This window comes from Sphaerodactylus townsendi, linkage group LG08 (genome assembly GCF_021028975.2).
Source record: "Sphaerodactylus townsendi isolate TG3544 linkage group LG08, MPM_Stown_v2.3, whole genome shotgun sequence".
In the NCBI taxonomy this organism is placed as follows: Eukaryota; Metazoa; Chordata; class Lepidosauria; order Squamata; family Sphaerodactylidae; genus Sphaerodactylus; species Sphaerodactylus townsendi.
Window position 1 is genome coordinate 7,553,690 of NC_059432.1, and position 14,984 is coordinate 7,568,673.

Here is a 14,984-nt window from a genome sequence, read left to right on the forward strand (position 1 = left end):
ATGGAAGCGGGTAGAGATCCGATCCACAGGCGCTTTCGATCCATAGACGAAGCGCCCCAAGCGACTCATGGAAGTCCCATGGTGATGAATTGCGTCGTCCGTCCCTCGTTCCAGATTAAAAAAAAAGGCCTTCGTGCTTTGTCGGGAAGGCGGGGAAAATTTTCAAGCCTGGCGAGCCCGTTCTCCTGCTGGTTCCTCCAGATCCAGAAGGAAAGATTGAGACCCTCTTTGCAGGGCTACAGCTTTTACCTTCCGCAGTAAAATTCAACCTCTCCATCGCAAGACAAGAGGTCCACTGCACCAGGAATATAGATGAATTAAGGATTCCTGCCACAATGTAGGAAGGAATTCCATAGGCCTTGAAATAAAAGGCTTTGGATAAAGAATCCATTTATTAAGACATCTTAAGAAGCTCCAAGTACTGCGCGGTAGCAGGAATGACACTTCCCGCCAGAAGCACAGGTTATAATACCAGTCACCCCATCCCCCCTTCCTGCTTCCCATGGGAACAGAGGCTTCATCTCCCGCGCAAAGATAAAGTCTCCGCCGATGCATCTGGCCCATCGCCCGGGCTGTGGAATGCACTCAAGGTTACCTCACCATCAACACCATTGAATCCTTTACACGCATCAGACAGAACCTGTCCTTATCCAATGCAGGCGGCACTGGGAAGAACAGCGGTTCATCGTCACCGAGGTGGCCAAATATTCCCTGGTGCTAGGAGTTCCTTGGCTATGGGACCACACCCCCGATGTCTCCTGGTCCTCCAACTCTATGCGATTTGTTGACCCCCCTTGTGGCGACCATATGTTTGGTCCTCTGCCGCTGCAGGCGGGGGACTCCCATGAGGTGGCTGGGAGCACGCTGGACGTCTTGGCCATCCCTCAACCCTACCAGGACCTTCGGAGGGTGTTCGAGGAAACGGAGTATGACAAGCTGCCGCCCCACTGTAAGACTGACTGTAAGATCGAACTACTGCCTGGTGCTAAGCTCCCGAAAAGCCGTCTCTACCCCATGAGTCCGTTGGAAGCCCAGGCGCTTCAGGAGTTTTTGGACAAAAACTTGAAATGAGGTTTCATTAAAAGGGTTACCAGTGATTTTGCTGCTTCCATACTGTTTGTGCGGAAGAAGGACAGCTCCTGTCAGCTGTGTACTATCAGGGACTGAACGCAGTGTCCGTGTGCAACAAATATCCGTTGCCCCTGATCAAGGACTTACTGAGTTGTCTGGGGACGGGCAAAGTTTTCACTAAGCTGGATTTGCGGGAAGCCTACTATCGGGTGCGGATCGCCAAGTGGTACAAGCACCTGACAGCTTTCAACACGAGGATGGGCCAGTTTGACTACCACGTCCTCCCATTTGGGTTATCTGGGGCTCCTGGGACTTTCATGTGTTTGATAAATGAGGTTCTCCAGGATTTTCTGTTCAAGGGGGTGGTGGTGTGTTTGGATGATGTCCTTATTTACTCCCAGATGGAGGAGGAGCACGTTAAGACTGCCGGCTATGCTACAGCAGCTCCTCGACAATGACTTGTTTGTAAAACTTTCCAAATGTGACTTTCATAAGGAGCGGCTGGACTTTCTGGGTTACCTGATCTCCAGCCAGGGGTTAGAGATGGACCCGGGTAAGGTGCAGGATGTGTTGCAGTGGCAGGAGTCCCGCACCAGGCGTCAGTTGCAGTCGTTCCTGTGCTTTGCCAATTTCTATCGGGACATTATCCCTAACTTTGCCTGGCTGGCTCTCCCTCTCACTGATTTGCTGCGCACGAAAGAGAAGGGGCCAGTGGCAACCAAGCCTTCAGCTCCGCTGCCGTGGTTCCCGGAGTGTGGGGCAGCCTTCCAGGCGCTTAAGCGCGTCTTAACATCGGAACCTATACTATGCCATGGCGACCCTTCGAAGCCCTTTATTGTGCATGTTGATGGTTCAGACAAGGCTATGGGCACTGCCCTACTACAGAAGGTGGGAGATGGGAAGTTGTATCCATGTGCCTATCTCTCCCGCAAGTTTTTTGGGGTGGAGCCTCACTGGACGTTTGGGAACAAGGAGATGGGGGCGATCAATTGCGCTTTGACTGCCTGGCGCCACTGGCTGGAGGGCGTGGCCCTTCATTTTGAGGTGTGGACTGACCATAGGAACTTGGTTGTGCTTCGTGCTCCGGGGAAGTTGTCCGCCAAGCAACTGAATTGTGTACAAATTGAATTATGTCCACCACTTTCACGTCCCTTTCTCTGCGCGCTTGAACGGCGCAAATATTATTCCGGGTTGCCAACCGTCCGTCCATGGGTTTTTCCCCACTTCAACAGTGAAAGTGGAGGGGACCCCTGCTCCATGTTCGGTGCATAGTTTCAAAAAGGTGTAGCAGTGGCGTAGCAGGTTAAGAGCTCGTGTATCTAATGTGGAGGATCTGGGTTTGATTCCCAGCTCTGCCGCCTGAGCTGTGGAGGCTTATCTGGGGAATTCAGATTAGCCTGTACACTCCCACACACGCCAGCTGGGTGACCTGGGGTTAGTCACAGCTTCTCAGAGCTCTCTCAGCCCCACCTAACTCACAGGACGTTTATTATGAGGGGGGAAGGGCAATGAGATTGTAAGCCCCTTTGAGTCTCCTGCAGGAGAGAAAGGGGGGATATAAATCCAGACTCTTCTTCTTCCGACCAGGATCCGAAATGACGCGCGCTGAGGGGTGGGAGGAGCGGCAGAATCGGGGTGACTGCGTTGTCGCTGCTGGTGTAGTGGGGAGTGCTGCAGGACCCCGGGGGTATTTGCCGTGAGGAGCGCACATCTAATGGTGGGTGGGGAGTCAACCTCTGAAGCCAAGGAAGGTCCCGTGTGGACCTGTTTTGGCGCAGGACTGCTACGTTTTAAAATCGCATTAAACACGCCGGAAGGGCCGCGTCTCACTGCGACCCCCCCCCCCCCCCCCCCATGCTCCGGGGACCCTGCTGTGCCGCTCAACCACGCTTGACTCTCCCTTCCTCAGTGGCCGGCCGAATTCCCGGAGGCGCTTTCCTATTGGCCAGCGGTGCTGCCTGGCTCCTAACTCCCAAATCCATTGGCCCTTCGGTCCCCGCCCCTTTTGGACGCCCGCTTCCAGTGCCCGCCTGCGACGCCATCCGGAGGGCGATGAGATTGGTGGAGTGAACGTCCGTCACTCCGGAGCGGGTTCCCGGTTGGCGGCCGGCGCTGTCACCTCCCGCTTCCCCACTAGCGAACTCGGGTGCGCCTGGTCTCCACGTCAGTGACCGGCCAGTCGCCGGTTGACGCGTCCGGCGCGGATCCCTCCTCAGGGCTGGGCAGCCGCGACTCGGCCGGTGAGGCTGCCCGACATGCCCCGAGGATCGCGGGCGCTGCCCTCGGCCGCCAGGATGGACGGGTGAGAGAGCGAGAGGGGGGAAGCGCCCAGGCCGGAGAAGGCCCCGGCCAGTGCCGCCGCGGGGCGAGTGCGGCTGGGAGCGGGCCCGGCTGGCCGAGCTCTTGGGCCAGGGAGGGGGGTCCCCCGGGGGCGCCCAGCGACTGGAACAAAACAGCGCAAACACTCCCCCCCCCGCCCTCCCCTCCCCTCTCAGGGTTCAGCCGCGAGGGCTGCTGCTTTTTTAGTCGCTGAGAAATCCAGACACGGGTCTGTCTGCGCACGTCTGAAGCGTCACGTGGCCCGGGTGACGGGACAACCCTAAAGCGAGCCCCGCAGCAGGTCTCGGGCAACAGGCCGGACGGAGCTCCAGAGCCTCGGCGCGAGGGGTGGGACTTGGACCCATCGCGAGTGCAAACCCTGGCGTGGGTTCTTGGGCACCTCCGCCACACGTGGCCCCTCGCAGAGCCCTCTGGGGACTTCCTGAAGAGCTCATGGGCGTCTGGGAAGGTCTGCCCTCCTGCTTGGGGCATCTGCCACCATCTGCGAGTGGCACCAGGGCTCCCAGAAGCTCCCACCTCCTTTGTTTTTGCTCGGAGGCAGGGAAATGAGGCCAAGGAGCAGTGGCTTGAATGGCCTCCTGCCTCTGCAGGGGCCTTGTATGAACTGGGAGATGATGCTGGCACATTGGAAGAGTTCTTAGAAGAGTTCTGGATGGGGGGAATCTCACAGATCAGGATTGTCAGTGCTTCCTGCCTGCCTGATGTTGCCTCCAAGCAGGTGGCCACTCTCACTGAGAGAGCACACCCCACCAAATCATTGTTGCAGATCTCCTAAATAGCTTGGTATTCATGGGCTAGATGTTGACGGCGTGGCGTGGACAGCATTTCTGGGCTTGAGTTTCTTCAGCACAAGGGAAGTGTGTGTGTAAAATCATTCCTGGCAACGGTAAACATGCTTATATTGAATGAGACCGTTGGTTCATTGCCTGCACGGTATAGTGGTTAGGAGCAGGGGACTCCAATCTGGAGAACTAGGTTTGATTCTCCACTCCTCTGCACAAATGACAGATTTTATTCTGGTGAACCAGGGTTTTTTTCTCTGCTCTTCCACATGAAATCCGCTGGAATGGTCCCAGTTCTTTCCAAACTCTCTCAGCCTAGATGGGTTTGTAATTGGTTCACTGACCGAATTCAAAGGGTGCTCATCAATGGCTCATCTTCATTGTGGAGAGAAGTGACTAGTGAGGTGCTGCAGGGTTTTGTCCTGGGCCCAGTGCTACTCAATATTTTTTATCAGCGACTTGGATGAGGGAATAGAGGGCATGCTAATCAAGTTTGCAGATGACATCAAAATAGGAGGGGTAGCTAATATCCCAGAGGACAGGGTCAGAATTCAAAATGGCCTGGACACATTAGAGAGCTGGGCCAAAACAAACAAAATGAATTTCAATAGAGATAAATGTAAGATACTACACTTAGGCAGAAAAAATGAAATGCACAGATATAGGATGGGTGACACCTGGCTTGACAACACTACTTGCAAAAGGGACCTGGGAGTAGACCACAAACTGAACATGAGTCAGCAGTGTGATGCGACAGCCAAGAGAGCCAGTGTGATTCTGGGCTGTATCAATAGGAGTCTAGAGTCTAGATTGTGGGATGCAATTGTACCACTCTATTCTGCATTGGTTAGACCTCACCTGCAATACTGTGTACATTTCTGGGCATTGCAATTCAAGAAGGATATTGACAAGCTGGAACAGATTCAGAGGAAGGCAACCAACATAGTGAAAAGTCTGGAATCCATGCCGTACGAGGAGAAACTTAGGAAGCTAGGTATGTTTAGTTTGGTGAAGAGAAGATTAAGAGGTTACATGATAGCCATGTTTAAATATTTTAAGGGATGTCATGTTGGTGAGGGAGCAAGCTTGTTTTCTGCTGCTCCAGAGACTGGGACCAGGAGTAATGGATTCAAGGTGAAGGAAAAGAGATTCCACCTCAACATCAGGAAGAACTTCCTGACCATCAGGGCTGTTTGACAGTGGAATGCACTACCTTGGAGTGTGATGAAATTTCCTTTTTTGGAGGTTTTTAAAGAGAGGCTGGATGGCCATCTGACAGGAGTGCTTTGATTGTGTGTTCCTGCATTGCCGGTAGTTGGACTTGATGGCCCTTGGGATCTCTTCCAACTCTATGATTCTAAAATGAAGGCCCCGCTGACCTCACAGTGTCTGTTGTGCGGAGAGGAAGAGAAGGAGTTTGTAAGCTACTCTGAGACCTGTAGAAGATTGAGAAAAGTGGGGTATAAAAACCAACTCTTCCTCTTCTTTAAAGTCAGCAGCGGCTCTCCAGGGTCTCTGCTAGAGGTCTTTCACAACACCTACTGCCAGGTCCTTTTTAACTGGAGGTGCCAGAGGTTGAACCTGGGACTTGCTGCATACAAAGCAGAGGCTTTCTCACTGAGCTGCGGCCCCTCCCAAACAATTACATTGTCAAAAGAGCTTGAAGTAGATCTCAAAGGTTTACTTACCAAGAATCATTAACTCATTTATATGTATACGGACTATTAAGTTGGAGCCAACTTATGATAATTCCACCCAAGGGACTTTCAAGAGAAGCAAAGTTGTTCTGCTGTTTCTTTTCTCTGCAGAGCTTTCCTTGGTAGTCTCTCTTCCAAGTACTGTTTAGCTGCTGAGATTGATGGGAGTGGGCTGTACCATGCCGCCTTTGCTCCCCTGTAGATTTCCTATGGCTGTGAATGTCATGCAAATGTATGTTACAGATGAATCCCTAAAGTGTTGCCTGAGAGATCCTGAGGAAATGGATTTTATTCTTAGTCTGAGGGACATAGGCTCATTCCGCACATGCAGAATAATGCATGTGCGGAATAGCAAAATCCACTTGCAAACAGTTGTGAAAGTGGTTTGAAAACGCATTATTTTGTGTGTGCGGAAGGGGCCTCAGATCTCATTCTTTCAGTCTTTTGGTCTGGAGGTAGGTAGCTGTATGGTAAGATGCCAACTGTGTCATTTGTCCCGGACATGGGAAAATGAAAACCCAGCGTTTTCTCAAACCTGATTTCTTAGTGGTTGAGTTGCTAATATTTTTGGGTGCCTCTGCCTTTGGGAATTAGGTTGGTTGCAACCTTTGAGAGGGCCTTCTTGGTCATAGCACTGAAGCTCTGAAATGAGAGATTTGAGAGATTTGAGACATTTGAGACATTTGAGAGATTAGTAGTCTGTCCCCTTGTATTGCCATCTTCCGCTCGTGGGTGAAAGCTTTTTTATTTTGTTTGGCATTCCCTCAATGATTTTTCCTTCCATATCGCTGATTTACATTAATACATTTACATACACAGCCTTTATTGGCATCATACAGCAAAACAGTTTACAATGAAAAATAACCTTGATACAGCTCAAAATAACTATCATTTAATATAAAAAACTTCCTGCGGAAGTAACAATGATATCAAACAAAAACTTGGCGACTGATTCAGAAAAATCGTGATTAGAACCACCCCAAAAATACTTTATCCTTTGGTCATCTGTCATACCCGTGCTAGAGAATGTGAACAATGCTCAATGCTTGTGCCTTAAGTATATCCTATTTGGGCAGTGAAACATAGTGTGTGCTAGCGTTTCCACTTGTGCACTATTGCAAAGCCACAATCTTTCAGACCTTGGTATTTTTTGAAATCTGCCCTCAAGTAAAGCAGATGGTAAAATATTAAATCTTGCTAAGGAGAATGCATGCCTTAATTTAGGATTAGTCATACAACCCTTTTCTCCAACTAGAAATTGAATTGCAGGTGAGTAAGTTGAGTTTGCTGCTATTAAAGATCTTTGATAATCCCATTCTAAGAATTTGTCTTTTTTTCAGTTTTTTAGCCCCTAGGCAAGATAACATTAATATTTCGTCCATAGATATGCCAATTTCTGTGATTTTATCAACAATTGTCCCATGCCAATTGGAGGAGTTCTGTTCGGACAACAGCAAGAATGTAAAGCTCCCTGGCTTAGAATAATGGTGGATTTTTAGCCAGTATATTATCACTCTAATCCAGGCCAAGGTAGATAGAGAACATAGACCAAATTCAATGCGTAAGGCTGTGTAGGACGCGCAGTTTGGAAAACCCATAATTCTGTGTAAGAATTTGGAATGTATAGTATTTAGACTGGTGTTCTGAGCTAAGAGGACTGGGGAACCATAGAGTAGCTGAGGAACTACTTTTGCATTGAATGCCATAATTACTGCTGGAATATATTGATGTCCTCTAGCATAAAAGAATTTTACTAAAGCATTTGCAGTTGAGGTAGCTTTTACTGATGCTGATTTAAAATGGGCTGACCAAGAAAGATTGTGAGTAAACAAGATCCCTAAATATTTATATTTTTTCACTTGTTCAGTTTCTTTTGCCACTACTTTCACTGATTTACTTTCTGTTTTCTATATTTTTTATTTCTGTTTTTAAATTATTTTAATGTGCGTTGGGGGTTGATTTTAATGGGTTTAAAATGAGCTTTTTGTCATGTGTGTTTGAAATTGTCACTGCCTTGGTGACCCTTGTTAGGCAGGGGGGAAATTCTGTACAAAAATTAATTAAAAAATATCCATTTTATCATTAGCTTCCATGAATAAAAATTCATTTCAGGAGACCAGACAAGCAAGGTTTCATTAGTTGGAGAAGACAGTTTAGAATAATGGAATTGGAGCTTCATTGTGTATGAGTGGTCAGGAGACTTTAAAAAAAAGTAAACTGTTAAGTTTTTTACTGAATTATTCTCAAGCCTGAACTAGTGAAATGTCCACTACAATGCAAGGTTATATGCGGCTATAAAAATTGAGTGAGAGTCGGTGCCTGTTGCAGCTTTTCTTCTGATCTCTCATAGAATCATAGAGTTGGAAGAGATTTCAAGGGTCATCCTGTCCAACCCTCTGCCATGCAGGAACACGATCCTGACAGAACGCCGTCCAGCCTCTGTTTAAAACCTCCAAAGAAGGAGACTCCACCACTTTCTGAGGCAGTGTATTCTAGTGTTGAACACCACTTACAGTCAGGAAGTTCTTCCTAATGTTTAGGTGGAATCTCTTTTCCTGCACCTTGAATCCATTACTCCTTGTCCTAGTCTCTCAAGCAGCAGAAAACAAGCTTGCTCCCTCTTCAACATGACATCCCTTCAAATATTTAAACATAGCTATCACGTCACCCTTTAACCTTCTCTTCTCCAGCCTAAACATACATCCCTAAGCTGTTCCTCATAGGGCATGGAATCCAGACCTTTTGCCAGTTTTGTTGCCCTCTCTATTTACTTGAAAAAAGGGCCTTTTTCTGTCAGGAAGAGGAAGGGACTTGCTTGAATTTGCGTACAAGTTCCAGTTATGTACAGCAATTTAAAAACCGTTGTATTTAAACCTTTTCTTAGTGGGAAATCACCTTACATTCAGTATTGTCTTCCCTTCAGCTCAGTGCTGTTTGGTGGCTCTTTTTAATGTGTTTTTTGGAAGATTGTTTGGAATGTGTCCAGTCTATCTTTAGATAGTTGATTGAGTTACTGGTGCCTTGGTCAGCATGGCTGACAACATTTGCTTTGGTCCTGACATGGAGAGTATACAGTGGCGTATCTGCCTAGGGTCGGGGGGGGGGTCAAATGTTCCCAGGCGACCCCTTGTGGGGGCGCAAAAATTGCAGGTCAGTTTGTGTGTTTTCTGTATTTTTTAGTGTTTTTTCAGTTTTCTGCCTGCAGGGGGCGCTGTTTTAGGCTAGCAGCACCAAAATTTTAGTGATTTTTTGACAGTCTCTCCTGATGATACCACCCAGGTTTGGTGAGGTTTGGTTCAGGGGTGGTATGGACTCCCAAAGGGGGTGCCCCATCCCCCATTGTTTCCAATGGGAGCTAATAGGAGATGGGGGCTACACGTTTGAGGGTCCATAACTTTGGATCCCCGGAACCAAACTTCACCAAACCTGGGTGGTATCACCAGGAGAGTCTCCTAAAAATACCCTGAAATTTTGGTGCTGCTAGCTTAACAATTGCACCACTGACAGCAGGCACCCCCCAAATTTCTCCAGATTCTCCTTTTAAATTCACTTCCTTCACTCCTTAAATTCACTCCTTTTAAATTCACCTCTGACAGCAGGCACCCCCTTAAAGGGAGAATCTGAGGTCCCCAGTTTAAACATTGAAAGTGATGTTGTTTCAGGGTGGGGGAGAATCTACCACAAAGCATCACTTTCAAAGTTGTTTTAACTGGGGACCCCAGACTCTCCCTTTAAGGTGGATTTAAAAGAAGAATCTGGGCTCCCTAGTTTAAACACCATTGAAAGTGATGCTTTTTGTGGGTGGATTCCACTGGAGGTGTTTTGTGAGAGATTATGCTGACATTTGTTTGGTAGATGTTTTGCTGGGGGTGATTTGTGAGAGATTTACATGCTTAATACCCACTTTCACTGGCTTGGAGCTGTTTCTCAGGCTAACAATGTACCTCATAGGGTTGGTGTGAGGACAAAATTAGGAAAGATAGTTGGTGGGGAGAGAGCCATGTATGTTTTGCTGGGGATGGGAGGTGTTTTGTGAGCTGGTGCATTGTTTGGTCATGGTGGGGGAGGTCGGCTGCCCATATTGGGGGTGGGGCGCCAAACTCAGGTTTTGTCCCCGTGCTCCAGTTTGCCTAGATACACCTCTGAGAGTATATCCCAGTTGGTTTACTGTACCTCTCAGAGGTTTTCAATAGTCCAAAGCATGGTATCTTTCTGTGTTGATTTTCTAATAAAACCTTGTGGTGCACTATTTAACAATGGTCCCAATCCCAGAATGTGCTACTGAAATAACTCTTCTCAGCTGCGGGGCCTTGACTTTTGGAGTACATCATGTTCTCCATTCAGTGCATTGATGAAATGCCTGGAAGAAGTTGTTCAGAGATTTGGAGAGTGTAACTTCAATATGTTGATGGTGCCCAAATCTATCTCTTCCATCATTTTTAGGGAGGAGTTGTACTGTTGTCTGAGATCAGTGATGGAATGGATGTGGACTAAAAAACTCAACCTTGATCTAGGCAAGGTGGAGGGGTTATTGGTTAATAGACTAGCTAATCTGGGAATGACAAGTCAGTTTATTTTGCATGAGATGACACTTTTCTCTTAAGAACCAGATGTGCAGCTGGGAAGTGATCTTGAAGGAAACCTTTCTTCAGCATAGTGAGGTGGTATCTGTCTCCCAGGAGTGCTTTTGTCCAGGTGGAACTGGTGTGCCAACTCTGCTGACCTGGGTCTAGCTATGCATGCCTTTGTTTTACCCAGACTAAATTACAGTGGTTTGTTCAGTTTGGGGTGTCTCTGAAAAAATGTCAACTAGTGCAAAGCATGATAGCTGTAAAGGATTCAATGGTGTTGATGAGCGGGACAGCCGCCTGGCCTTGACTGCATTCCATAACCCGGGCGTTGGGCCAGCATCTGCGGCGGAGACTCTGGCGGAGACCTTATCTCTGCGAGAGAGATGAGAACTCCGTTCCCATGGGAATCCGGGAGGGGGGATGGGATGGACAGAGTTATAACCTGTGCTTCTGGCGGGAGACTTTATTCCTGCCACGTCGTGTACGTGAGCTTTCTAGGATGTCTGAATAAACGGTCTTTTACACCAAAAAAGCCTTTTATTTCTGCTTCTATGGAATTCCTTACAATAGCTGAAGCATTAACTGGAGCCAGGTTTTCCATTTGTAGCTCATCTGTCCTCTGTACTGGTTTCAGATCAGTTTTTAGGAATAATTCAGTGTGCTAGTGTTGAACTGTAATTCCCTGAAAAGTTTAATTCCCATGGATAGATTAAGAACTGTCTCTGTTCTGATAAACCTTCCCACATACTAAAGTCTTCTTCAGAGACCCTGTTTCTTCTTCCTTTAAAACATTTTTCTGTTGCCTTTCTACCTAATCAGGAACCACAAGGTGGTTAACATGAAACAAGTAAGCAGTAAGAAATAAAGTGTCAGGATTTGGCCTGTTTCGGCCTGATCCTGTCATGTCTCCTGGCTGGGACGTGGGATCCTCTCTCTGGGACAGCTTCCTCTGGTTTGCTTATTAGCTTCGTTTTCAGGCATGTTGGGAAGCAGGGGTTGTTTTGGTCTAGTGAAGGCCGTGCCATCTCCTTTCCATGACCCCCCTTGGGAACTGGCTCCAAGGGGTTGTGCTATCTGATGTGGAAGGAGGCGTTGAAAGGGGGCATAATGGAAGTTGTTTTGGCACTTAATCCTTAGTTTTGGCAATGGAAGTCTAAATGCTTTATCTTTATGTTGTTTTCAGTAAAGGAAGTCGTTTGAACTCCAGGAGCATGACATAAAGTTAAAATTATAAAATAACATGAACAGCACTAGAAGTAGAACCAGTAACCGCTGTTGGTTGTATGCCAGGCAGAACAAAACCTGCTGGTGAAAGACAGCGATGGAGGGGGATGGATGAATCTCCCTGGGGAGGGAATTCCAAAGTCTGGGTTCTGTGACTTGAGAAGACCCTTTCTTGGGTTGCCACCTGTCTAGCTTCAGATAGTGGGGCAACTGAAGCCGGGCCAACGAATAAGACTGGAGTGTATGGGTAGGTTCATATAGGAGGAGGCGGTCCTTAAGGTCTCAGGCTGCACCTTGAATAGACCCAGAAAGCAAATTGGAAGCCACTGTAGATAGTGCAAGGTTGGAATAAGATGGTTCTCATGACCCACTCCATTCAACAGTCTGGCTGCAATATTTTGCACCAACTGTAGCTTCTGGACAGTTTTCGAGGGCTGCTCAACACAGAGCACACTGCTGCAATCTTATCTAGATGTTACCAGGGTGTGCACCACAGTGACAGAATCTTTTCTACCTAGGAGGGGTTGCATCTGGTTCACCAGCCATCCCTGGCCACTGCTTTCACTTGTTTATTCAACATCTGAGAGCTGTTGTAGATTGAGTCTGAGCAAGGTTTTGTTTTTGAATTTTTTCTGAGAACCTGTGAACCCACAAATCTAATGCTTGAAAACTGAAAAGAAGCTGGAAACTTGTTAGCCTTCAGAATAACTACCATACATACAACTGAGTGTTCTGGAGAAATTCAGTTAACCACTGTTTGCTCTGAAATATGCTTTATATTTGTGTTATCTCAAAAATGGGTCTGGAATTCATTTTTTTCTTCTGTTAAAGAATAATTGAAATGCAGTGTGTTTGTAATGGTACTAATTCATCTTCTCAATTTTAGGATTGGCAGGATTGTGGATAAAAATATCTACATTATACAAGGTGAAATCAATACTGTAGTGGGAGCCATAAAGCGCAGTGCAAGATGGAGCACTCATACACATATGGTAAGTTATTGGGAAGTTGGGAGTAAGTCTTAAATCTGTTTCATAAGGTGCTCTTTTCCTCATGAAGTCAAATGTACGGTATAAACTGAAGTTTTCCGTTGCTACATCACACCTTTCAAGAGGAGACACCACATCTTCCTATGTGCTATTATGAGTTTTCAGCAGTCCCAGTGGCATTTGGATAACTAAATGATTTGAAGGGGTGACAGCTGTTGTACAGTAGACGGCAACAAAATAGTGTATTCTGCCTTACCTTGATTAGAGTATTGTTGAGTGAAAACCATTGTGGTCCAGTTTCTGGAGTGTCTCAACCATGAAGTGGACTTGGACTAGTTTTTCTCTCTCAACATAGAGTTGAATAAAATGGGGAGAACAAAATGGAATCTTGGTCCGCGTTAGCTCATTTTTTAGAAGGCTTTGGGGCTGTTCCCCCACACAATTCAAGAACCCCATGTTGGGCCTGGATTTTTTCATTGTGTCTCTTTGTAGTCACATATCTGACTGAGGTGTCCAGCTTCGCATTGCTTGGTCTTTTCTTCCCAGATCCTTCCATCTTCTGAGCCCAGGCAGGACATGTCTTTAGCTAGTGGGCTGCCTACCTGCCCTTCTTTTCCCCTCATGATCCACTTGGTTGGGTCACATTTGGTTTCCTTTCAATCACTCTGTTATCACACCTAGCTGCTCCAGAGTCTGCTGACATACTGGCTGAATGAACTTTCTGGCAAGTGTGAAGTGTCCAGCTGCCAAAAATCCCTTTCCTTTTATGTAGGACAATAACAGGTTCCAAAAGATCCCTCTGAAGAACAGTGCACATTCTTGAACTCCAGGGAAATTAGTAGGAGAGGGGTGGAGGAATCCAATTTAAACAACCTTTGGGAACGATACAAAGATGACATCATATTTTCGCTGAATGGGATGGAAGTCGAGCTGGGAGACAGGGAACCACTTCTGCCTCTTGAGGAATCCTTAGGCTGAACAATTCTCTTTGCTATCTAGAATGGAGAATGAAAGTTTTTATTTTATTAGATTTCTATTTTATTCGATTTGGGGGTCAGGATGACTTCCATCCAATAAATACAATAACAATTCACAAAGTATAACATAAATATAATTTTCATAATATAAAACTTTAAAACAATAATTAAAATATCAGAAAGATGGTGATAAATATCCTGATGTTAACTATAAAGGAGAGCGGGGAAGGAAAGAATGAGGCTCAAATATTTCAGAAATCTTTGTAGATCTTACCTCTGCCTCAACCATAGGCCTGGTAAAACAGCTCCATCTTGCAGGCCCTGTGGAATTGCATCCAATCCCACAGGCGCTTGATCTCCTCCAATAGAGCATAGAAGGTATTGAGACCAAAGTGGAGTAACAAGCCAGATCCTCTATCCTGCAGAGTTCTTATATAGCTAAGCCAAAAAAGGGGATTTATAGCCTTTTTGGAAAAGGATTTCTTTGGGAAATTACAAGAGAACAGGCCATTGTGAAGGTATACGAAGTCATTCAACAACTGGGGAATGACAGCCCATGTGGATATTGTTCAGTGTTAGTTTTGTTGTGAGCCCTTTGTAGAGGGACTATTGGGTTTATGTTTCTTTGTGATAATCCTGTGTTTATGTTATACAGTAAGGAAACTTATTTATAATTGTTTAAGTAGATGTAGATTGAATATTAAGAGATATTGGTACATTACTACCATTAGCCTTATAGGTGCTTTTTGGATGGTTAACCCTTGAGCAACCTACCTGTCAGGCCTGGCATCTTGCTGGTCAGTGCCAAGGCCACATCTGGCGTTTCATTATCAACACCTGTGGCTGGAAGGTTTTTTCCTATTGCTTGCTTGTAACTAGTGAATCAGGCATACCTTGTCCCTTATCTCTAGCTTTTTGGAGAAGGGAGGTGTCTGTCCCAAGCTGAAGTCTTATAACAGTGCCTCTTTTCTCACTGTCTTTATTATGCTGATGTTTTGGGAATGCGAGGGAGGGGGGAACATGGGATGAGCCAATGTTTTAAGGGGGTCAGAAGACAAAGCCCCAATTTTGACTTCCTGACTCTTGGGCTGACACAGTCCCAGCAAAGCTCTTGAAACCTTGAGTCTTGTTTGTTGACTGGAGTACAGACCCTTTCACTCCCCCACTTTCATTATGGTTGATTCAAATACTGGCCCTGGTTGAGGCAAGTTCCCCAGTAACTTGCATTGGAAATGAGCAGGCTTCTGAGGCTTTGAAAGTCGTTTCAAGTGCCACTGCTGTGGGTTTTCCTTAAATGCTAATGAGTATAAACATCAAAATGGAGTTAAAATAT

The 14,984-nt window shown here is 46.5% G+C and overlaps 1 protein-coding gene across 6 annotated transcripts in view; it reads left to right on the top strand.

Moving 5' to 3' along the window:
* The first annotated feature begins 3,196 nt into the window (after positions 1-3,196).
* Positions 3,197-14,984, top strand: part of GBF1 (golgi brefeldin A resistant guanine nucleotide exchange factor 1) — a 167,694-nt gene continuing 155,906 nt past the window's right edge. For 5 of the 6 annotated variants that reach the window (XM_048505228.1, XM_048505231.1, XM_048505230.1 and 2 more), the window contains exons 1-2: positions 3,197-3,373; positions 12,572-12,677. In XM_048505228.1, coding sequence (XP_048361185.1) covers positions 3,327-3,373; positions 12,572-12,677 — 153 coding nt within the window. In that variant the 5' untranslated portion in view covers positions 3,197-3,326. Of the gene's footprint in view, positions 3,374-12,571; positions 12,678-14,984 lie in introns of those variants that run through there. The other variant, XM_048505232.1, reaches the window with a different exon arrangement.